The sequence below is a fragment of the Monoraphidium neglectum genome, assembly GCF_000611645.1.
Source record: "Monoraphidium neglectum strain SAG 48.87 unplaced genomic scaffold scaffold02424, whole genome shotgun sequence".
Taxonomy (NCBI): Eukaryota; Viridiplantae; Chlorophyta; class Chlorophyceae; order Sphaeropleales; family Selenastraceae; genus Monoraphidium; species Monoraphidium neglectum.
In genome coordinates this window covers 1-9,273 of record NW_014011204.1, presented here as the reverse complement: position 1 = coordinate 9,273, position 9,273 = coordinate 1, and the positions used below count along the sequence as shown (strand labels likewise).

The 9,273-nt window shown below is 64.9% G+C and overlaps 3 protein-coding genes across 3 annotated transcripts; 1 reads left to right on the top strand and 2 right to left on the bottom strand.

The window, feature by feature from the left end:
- Positions 1-1,037: 1,037 nt before the first annotated feature.
- On the bottom strand, positions 1,038-1,247 carry MNEG_10700 (hypothetical protein; the record flags this gene model as incomplete). Its single annotated transcript, XM_014040830.1, has 1 exon — positions 1,038-1,247. The coding sequence occupies one exon, from the start codon at positions 1,245-1,247 to the stop codon at positions 1,038-1,040; it is 210 nt and encodes a 69-aa protein (XP_013896284.1).
- A 2,793-nt stretch (positions 1,248-4,040) lies between these two features.
- Positions 4,041-6,710, bottom strand: MNEG_10699 (hypothetical protein; the record flags this gene model as incomplete). The annotated part of the gene is made up of 6 exons (XM_014040829.1): positions 4,041-4,192; positions 4,456-4,639; positions 5,017-5,127; positions 5,366-5,565; positions 5,810-6,218; positions 6,552-6,710. The coding sequence occupies 6 exons, from the start codon at positions 6,708-6,710 to the stop codon at positions 4,041-4,043; spliced, it is 1,215 nt and encodes a 404-aa protein (XP_013896283.1).
- Positions 6,711-8,734: 2,024 nt separating this feature from the next.
- On the top strand, positions 8,735-8,887 carry MNEG_10698 (hypothetical protein; the record flags this gene model as incomplete). The annotated part of the gene is made up of 1 exon (XM_014040828.1): positions 8,735-8,887. A coding segment is annotated over one exon (153 nt), but the record flags the coding sequence as incomplete, so codon positions are not given.
- Positions 8,888-9,273: the final 386 nt, after the last annotated feature.

Below are 9,273 nucleotides of genomic sequence, written 5' to 3'. Positions count from 1 at the left end.
TGCTTGCGGCCCCCGCTGCCCCCTTATACTCACCACCGCCGCCGCCGCCCCTTTCGAAGCCGCCCCGCCCCCCCTCCCGCACGCTCCCTCCGCCGCCACATCCAAATCCCGCCCCCCCTGCGCGCCCCACTCACCCCCAAACAGGTTGAACTGGACCGTGGCCTTGATGGCCATTGAGGGATCAGTCATGGCCAGGACCTCGTGGGCCGCGAATATCCTCAGGGGGTCGTGCCTGGGTGTGGGACGGGGTCGGTCGGGCGGTTGCGTCGGGTATGATTGGGTGGATAAGGTCGGTTGGTCAGGGGCGTCAGGATGCGGTGCCATGTGATGTGTGAGGCACTCGCTGCCTGCGCGAGCCCTCGGTCTGCGCACTGTCGAGCGCGCGATGCCCTGCCTGCTCACACGCGTGCAGACCCCACGGACCCCAAGAAGCTCGTCAAGCGTGACAGCGGAGACCGACACAACTTTCACACATAAACAGACTCAATACTAACCCAACTCCGACATGCATACGAATGCAAGCACACCCACACACATATACGTATGCACCTGCACACATCGATGAACGTAAGCACTGACGAGCCGAGACTGCTCACACGTGCATATGCCCCTCGCCGCGTCGCACCTGAAATCGGTGACAGACACGAAGCCGGCGCGGCAGAAGCTGGACAGTCGCCGCAGGGCGAGCTCGCGGTCATCCCGCAGGTCGATGTCGTAACGCCTGGTGGGCGGTTTTGTTTTGCAGGGGGTTCGGCCGTCAAGTATGTAGAGTGGGCAGGTGGGGTAATGGGGCCGTGGATGATGAGGGAGGGAGGAGAGTTGGGGTTGGGAGGCGGCGCCCAACGGGTGGCAAGATAGCTGTGTGTGTGGTTGGTTAGAGGGATGGGGAGGAGGGAGGCGGGAGCGCAGCTGGGGGGGGCCACGGCGAAGGGTGTGGGTTGCATGTATGCGCATGCGCGAGCGCGCCGCGGCCGCGGTCTTTGAACAAAAGGTCCCATGCTGGGGGTCCACCAACATGGGATTGGGCCCAAGGCCACTCACGGTGTGTACAGGTCCGGATCGTTCTTCATGTGCTGCGTCATGCGCTGCCGCAGCTCCGCGCGCGCCGGCGTATCGCCGTCCAGCAAGCTGGCGAGCGCGGCGGCGCCGGGGCCCGCGCCAGCGAAGCGGCCCGGCTGCTGCGCCGCGGCGGTCGTGTCGAAGTGGCCGGCGATCACGCCGAGCCTCCTTGGACCCTTGCTGGACATATCGCTGCCTTGTGCGTGTCACAGCCGCGACTATACGTGCTTGGGCGCGTACTGAGGCTGTCCGAGCACCGTGCTGGTGTGATTTTCTTCGCTGCACCTGCCGTAGCGCTAAAAAGTGGGCGCTAGAATGCACGAAACGAAGCGAAGCAATAGCCAGGTCCCTCATACAGGCCGCTCAACCAGCTCGCCCGGGTGCCACACATGCTGACCTGGCGGCGCCGGTTGCACACCCGGTGTGGATCTTACCGATTCCGCCCGCGCCCTCATTCCGGTGATTGCATCACGTGAACCGCAAACAGGATCACCTAGAGGTCTGTCATTGATTAGAAGACAAGCGGCGGGGACGGACGAGGATCGCTGCGCGGCCATCTCGCCCCTGCTCCTTGGTGGGCGAGCAGGGTCTGGCAGCCGCTGATCTTATCGCAACCATGCCTGTCCAGTCCAGAGATCCCTACCAGTAATTATGGTGATGCACGTGTTACTGGAACCTTGAGGGACATTCATAAAATGTACAAACAAGCGGTGCAAGTTGTGCGATTCAGGCGGGTCGCCGCTGTAAACACAGCCGGGAGCGGAGCGGCCCCCGGGGCGCGCACGCGCAAAGTTCAACGATATCTTCTATGGTGACAACTGTACAAGACCAGAGCTGCGTGTGCAGCCCCATCATCCTAGCGCAGCAAAGCAAAAGAAACAAGCGTCATGAAAAAAAGCAGGCAAACCGTGACCCACGTACGACCTACTCTGATCAAACTGGCCAAACATTTCAAGGAGTCAAACAGCCAAGATGTGGCAAAAAAACATCAGGGGGGCGCCTCTTCTTTGTTGTGGGGCCGGCTCTACATGACAGCAGGGAATCATGCGCACGGCATGGAAGGATGGGGGTGGGGCCAAAAGGCAGGGGCCGGCGCGCCAAGCGCACACCGCTGCTGTGCCAGGCACGCGGAGGCGGCTGATAGATGGGTGAAGAGAAGAAAACAGGCAAAGCTCGTTGCGCCTGCACAACCACAAGTCGAGCCAAAAGCACCGAGCAATGCGCGTGGCACCTGCAGCACGACTCCGCGTGATGCTCTGCCACTGCCAAATCCCACTCAAAACTCTGGTGCCAGGCTGTTTTCGGCCAGACAAACTCTAGCACCCCCCCTTTTGCTGGTTCTCATGGCCAAGCTAACATCAACACTTGACGGATGCTAAACGCAGGTTTAGGGCCGCATGCCGCCGGCAGGGCCTGCGGCTAGAAAAAACGCGCCGCGCGGGAGCGCCGCTCGCCGCCGGGCGCCGCGCGGGCCCCTCCAGCGGCGGTGACTACGGCGAGCGGCAACTTGTTCCTATCCGTCTGTGGCTGGGCACGGCGGCGCGCCCGGCTGTGTTCAACAGGGTCCCTAAAGGCGGACGGGACGCGAGACGCAACCCTGAGCCGGCGCGACGCAAGCCAGCGAGCGGCAGTTGTAGGGCCGCTTGCCCCGCAACCTCGCGTGCCGAAAAAGCTCGCGTAAAGGAGGCAAAAAGGCCCGTCGGAGTTCAGAATTTGTTTCGGAGGGATGCGCAAGCGCCGCCGCTCCGCGCGCCCGTGGGTGCCTGCCGCCCCGCGTTGAGGGGGGCCAAGATTGGCGCACATGCACACGCGTGCACGCGCAGCGCCCTGCGGCCGAGGTTGATATTACCGAAAACCCCAAAAATGGTGCGCCTGACTAAGGGTGGTTCATGGGCAGATTGTAGGGTACTGAATGAATGGGCAAGTGGGCGTTGTTTTTGGGTGGACGCGACCACTGATTGATTGAATGGTACAGCATGGCAAGCAGTTGATTTTTTGTAACGTTCCCATTGCTGCCAACAGAAACCTAGGAGAATGCAGTCCTGCAACAGCACGGCATGCAGTCTAGCGGGTTGGCAGGGTGCAATGTGGGAGGAGCAGGCGGCCGTCAGCCGCCTCGGCAGCCGCAGCCGAAAACAATCCTGCCCGCAAACTGGGGCGCATGCGCAGGCCACCAGCCCGTGCGCAATGTCCAGGCAGCGCCACGCGGAAGCCTCGTGCGCTGGGGCCCGCGGCCAGCGGGCGCCGGGCGACGCGCAAGGTTAGAGGCAACGACGTGTGCCCAACGAAGGCGCTAGTGCGTGCATGCATGCAAGCAGTCATCCTGCAGCCCCGACCCCGGGAGTTCAAACTTCGCGGCCACGCATTGTGGACTCGCAGTGGCGTCAACAATCCACACAGCATGTAGGAAAGACAGCCACAACAGGTCCGGAGCCGCGCGCAGAGCCGGGCGGGCGCACTCAGCAGGGCTGTTGCTGAGGAGGCGGCGTGCGCGTGCGAGTGGCTGGATAACGTGCTATCTTGACACTGTTCACACGAGCTGAGATGGCGCTGCGAGGGGCCATATGTGTGGGCGAGCTGTTGCGCCGAGCGGGCGGGCCGGCGGGATGGCCACGCACGCGGGCATTGGCCGCTGGCGGCGGACGTGCAGAGCCCAAACAAAGGGCGGACGTGGTAGGCCCGCGCACGTTGGTGCCCGGCCAATGCATCCAACAAGCAATCTGCACACGTGGCGACGCCGGCCAGCCGCCCCCAACGAGTTTGGGTTCCCTAGCAAGGCTGTGGGTGCACGTGCGTTCGCGCGTTCGCGTCGCGCGCGCGCCTGCCTTTGCCGCCGGCCTGGGCGCTGCAGGTGCCGCAGGCATCGGAGCTCGGGGCCGCTGGCGCCGAGGGGTCGGCCAAAGCCATGGGCAGCGAGCATTGCCGCAGGCTGGCGGCGGCGGCACCGCCGCCCCCTGCGGAATTGTAGTCACTCCCGCGGCTCAGGCGGTGCCGTGCCCGCCCAGCAGCGCCGCCAGGTCAGCGTCGTCTCCGCCCATGGGGTCCTCTGAGAAGTATGGCCCCAGCCGCCAGTTGAGGCCCTCGAGGCAGCGCAGCTCAACCTCGGACGCCATCTCCGAGGAAACGGCTGCGCCTGCGGGGCGGGAAGGCAATGGTGCGCGGCGAGCGGCGGCAGCGGGGGTGCTGTTGGGGGGTGCAGTTTGCCAACCAGTGCCCGGTAGGGGCAGAGGCAGCGGTGTCGCTTTGAACCACGTCAACTTGATGCTGCGCCGGGTGCGACGACACAGATGCGACGAATAAGCTCCCAGGAGCGCTTTGGGCTGGTTCCGCCCAACAGCAGGGGGGCGATGCTGCTGCGGCTGGGCAGGGCGGGGCGAGGCATCTGCTGGCCAGCACCTGGCTGTCGCGCGGCTGGCCACGGGGCACCCGTCACGCCGGGGCCTGCCACGACACGGGCGCCCTGCCCGCAGCTGCCCAAAGAGTGCAGGCGCATTGCCGACGCGGCACCCTGCAGACCGCGGCGCTCACGCTGGCCGGTGATGGCGTTGAGCATGAAGCGCAGCAGGCCGGATGCGTGCACCTGTTTTGTTGGGGTTTGTTGGGGTAGAGTGTTTGAAGGAGGGGATCAGGTCATTGGTTGCAGACATTGGGCGGCGAAGCAGGTGTGTGGAAACGACCGCTGCGCAGGGCGCGTCGTCTCGCGCGGCCCCCAGGGCGGGAGCGCTGCCATGCTGCGTGAGCGCCGCGCCGCCGTGCCCGTTCCGTCCCGCGCCCCCCTTCCCTGCCCCGCCCCTCAGCCCGCCTAACCCCTCCTTGTTGGTCTTGCACGCTGCCTCAAGTCTGGTGCTAGCAGAAAAGCGAGCGCCCTGCTTGCGCAGGCGCACGCCCTGGTGGCAAGCTCGCACATGCACGCACACATGAGAGCACGCTTCCCGCCCACATCGTGCAACGTCGCACCTGGTCAGCCACTTTCGTGGCCAGGAAGATGCAGGTGAACTGGGTCGAGCGGAGGGAGGCGCTCGTCACAAACAGCTCCTCCTCTGAAAGCGGCGGCAGCTGGCTGGGCGCCTGTGGGTTTGCAGTTGGCGCAGGGGATTGGTTTGACCGACCGCTGCAATCACGATTAGGCGGTGGCCGGGGAATTGATGGTGAGCGTACCACGAGGTGGCGTGTGGTTCACTCCTGTTCACTGGGCAATGGCAGGCTTGCAGCGGGGATGCAACAGCCAGATGCGTGTTTGAGAGGGACCGGCCCAGGCGGCTGGTGAGGGGGCGCGGGCTGTGAGCACGCGTGCGAGCCGTCTCACCGCCGTGTCCGCGGGCAGGGACATGCAGACGCCCGCGAACGCGGGACAGCGGCGCGCGGCGCGCGCGAGGTGCGGCGTGGCGGCCAGCAGGCGGCGGAAGTTGGAGGCGCCCAGGGTCACGGCAAAGGCGGGGAAGTGCCACATCACGCCCATCTGGAACTCGGCTGAGCCGAGGGTCACGGGCTCATAGGGCACGCCGCCTGTTGAGGTAAGGGATCGACGACAGGGGCGGGCCGGGCGAGCAGAGTTTACGATTTGCTTTGAGGGCGGCCGTAGGCGCGGCGACAGGGACCTGGCTACCGGCGGCGAAGCGGCCCCGGGCGGCGTGGGATGTTGTGGGGTTTTTTCAAGCCCGTAGACGTGGGGCGCGGGTCCTGTCATCGCTCAGAGGGACAGGATTGTGGGAGCAATCACGTGCGGGCGCCTGCGGGCACGGAAACTCACCCGGCAGCCGGATGCGCGCCATCACGCCGTTCGCCGCCGCCAGCGCCGCGGGGCTGCTGGCATCGGTGTACACGCTCACGCGCGCGCACAGCAGCCGCGCGGGCGCCGACCCGGGGCCGAGCGCGGCGGCGGTGGCGGCGGCGGCGCGCCCGCCGCCGCACGCTGACATGAGGTGGTCTCTTGACGGCCTGTCATCCTCATCATCATCGTCGCTGCCGCCGCCGCCGCCCAGGCCGCAGCCCCGGCGCGCTCGGCGCGGCAGGCGCTCGGCGCATTCGAGGGCCGAGAAACCCTCGTCCACTGCCGTCTGGGACGAGCTGATGCTACCGCCGCTGCCGCTGCTCCCGCCGCTGCTGCTCCCGCCGCGGCTGGTGCTGCTGCTGCTGCCGCCGCCGGCGTCGTCCTGGCGCTGTCCGTGGCCGCAATTTGCGCGCCAGTCGCAGCCCCAAGGGGCGACCGGCCAGGCGCTGCTGCGCGCACAGGCCCCACATCTCACGCCGCTGCTGACGCTGCTGGTGCTGCTGTCACTTATCCCGCCGCCGCTGCAAACGGCCGCCGTCTGCAACCCGCTACACTCTGCCAAAGCCCACTGCTGCCGCCGATCCTGCCGCCGCAGCCGCCGCTGCCGTGCCGCGCCGATGTGCTGGCTCCCGCATGCACCTGCGGCGGCTCTGGCTGCTGCGAACGCACGCAGCGCGCCCTCGGCGGCCGCGCACGCGGTGGAGGCGGCGGCTTCGCGCACATTCCGCAGGTCCCCATACAGGTCGGTCTGCGGTGCGGCTCGCCAGCCGCTGCAGGCGCCCGCAAAGGGCGCCGTCAGGGTGCAGGCCGGCACCTCTGCGCCGGCGGGGCGCTGCAGCAGCTGCTGCGCGTCGCAGGGGTGGCCGTAGGACTGCCACATGAGGAAGCTGCTAGGATTGCTGGAGTACGCCCTTGCCGGCCTCAAGGCCTGTTGCAGGGCGGCGCGGCCAGCAGGGAGGGGGCGGTTGGGGGGCGGTTGGTGTGCGGCGGCGGCGTCTTCCTGTTCGTTGTCCGATGCGGCCATGCACCGTGTCGCACAGCGGCAGGCTAGGGACCCTGTATGGTATTTTATATATCGCCTGACGATCCCGTACCTGGTTCTTGCATACACTGGCCGAGGCCGCGCGGTGCGTTGTCCAGCACCACCGGGCCGAGCGCGGCGACTTCCTGCAAGCACCCGCTATGTGCCTTGATGAGTCGAATGTAGGGCGTGGATTCGTCTCTGGCGATGTGGTGCTTGCCTGCGCCTCAAGATCGCGGCACTGCTGCGAGTGTATCTAGAGGTATCTGAGTCCTGCACCTGAACTAGCCCATTTGTGCGCATAGAAAACCTATGTTTATGTAATGCAGGGCTGAACATCGCTCCTGTTGCCACTGCCCTATCCAAGGATGAGTGTTGCTCTCGTAATCCAACGCAGATCTACAGCCGCCAAGCAGGCAAGGCGCACTTCTCAGGCATGCACGCTGCACACGCGCCTCAGACAGTCCTCAATTGTGAGCTTTTGCTCTGGTGTGAGGAGGTCGTAAAGCACGCCAGTGCGGCATCAGGTTGACGTGGTGGTTGCAACCAATTGGTATTCGTTACTCTTCGGCAGATGCGACCGTGCACGGGGTGGCAGCCCCACCCCGGCACAGGCCAAGGCACGAACCAGGCCATGCATTGCGGCTCCCTTGCTTGCATCTATTCCAGCTGTCTGTGTCGGTAGAGTGCCTTGCGCTCCCACGTTTATTAGCAACGTGCGACTACGGTGGAGACGTGTGGTGCAACACGCTTCAATTGCCGGGCGCTGCCATGACGTGCCTGTCGCACAGCCCTAGCCGTGGGATTTGCTGCGGCGCAAACCCACGCTTGACTCTAGCCGCCGGCCCTGGCCCTGGCCCTCGCCCCTGTGACGCGCAGGCGCGCCACCTGCTTCGCCGCTGCTGTTGCAACGGCGATATGAACACATGCGTTGGCCTTGCCGCCGTCACTGCAGGCCCCCCTCCAAAGTTTTAACAGGGAGTTCAATGCATGAGGGTTTGCGCTCAGACAAACCATCACACGGCCCATCTACTTGATGCGCGTGGTACCTGCATGTCATCTGCCGTTGCTGCTCCCGTGGTCGCTGGGTCCATCCAGGGCAGGGAATCAGTCAAAGGCTGGAGGACGGTGCAGGAGCAAGGGCACCACAGAGTGTATGAAAATCCGGGCGCTAGCAGCAGGTGATTTAGTGCGCGCGCAACCGCACCCAACAGCGAGCCGCCCATGTAATCCGGGCCGTCGGAGGCGCGAACTAAGCACAGGGCGGTGCGGACCCCGCGGACCCCGTCACTGAGGATTGTTGGCGACTGCGGTGCCGCTCCGCTTCCTTGAAAACTGTTTGCTCAGGTCTGCTCAAGACTCCCAACCCTTCCAAGCGTAGCCGAGTGCGCACCCGCCGCGACCGCACGGCCAGCATGTGCTGATGGGGAATGAAGGTCAAGCAGGTTGCCTTGGACAAGCCTGGCATTGGTGTTTGGTGCCATGCCCTGCTGGGGTCTCAAGAGGTGATGAGAGCTACAAATCTTGTTGTACATGGTGGGTGTCATGCCATGGGGGATGTAGCAGCCAGGATGCAAAACAGCAGCACATTGTGATGATGAGGTACCTCCAATCCCATGATGCTGGCGGTCCTCACTACCGGTAGCAGCTGCGAGCACAAAATGCGTTCGTTACGTGATTTTGGTCCCACTGTACAGCGTGCCTCTAGTGACAGAGTGCCATTGACAAAACGGAGCTGGCAGCTACTGTTCGCTGGGTGGTCGGAGCCCGGTGGGTGGGTCGCAACTTTCCGGCGTCTTAATGGGCGTGTTAAAGGTTAGTGTAGCATATTAAAACTTATCCGCACGACCCTGCGCGATTGAACTCGTACCGCGCCCGCAAAGATGCCTCAAACCGCGCGCGCTGCTGCCCTCGGGGTGGCTCTCTCCATCCTGCTTGTGGCGACCACGCTACAGGTTGCCGCCGCTGCCGCCGCGGCAGCACCGGTCTTCGCCTTTGCAGGCTTCACAGGAAAGCTCTCCAGCTTGGCGCACGATGTGAGTGGCGCTGTGCGGTGACCACCGTATGCCGAGCCCCCAATTGTGCCTGCAGAGTGCCTGTCCCCCGCCCCGCATCAAAGCCCATCACCATGCATCACTGCCATCATCTTCGTCATCAGCCGCCCCACCGCCTCGACAATTTGCACTGCGCCGCTTCACGCGCCCGCGCCAACACCCGTGAACGCCTCAGGTGGCCGGTAAGGTGATAGTCAACAGCCGCTCATCCGTCACCGTCGACGGCTTCACGTGAGCCGCCCGCGCATCCCGTCTCCCGCCCCGCCTGCCCAAGCTTTCCTTGCCCGCCGCATTGAGTTGTGCAACAGAATCTTGTTGAACGGCTAGTCTGAGCCCTGCATGCTGCTGTGGGTGTTGCGGCACGCCCC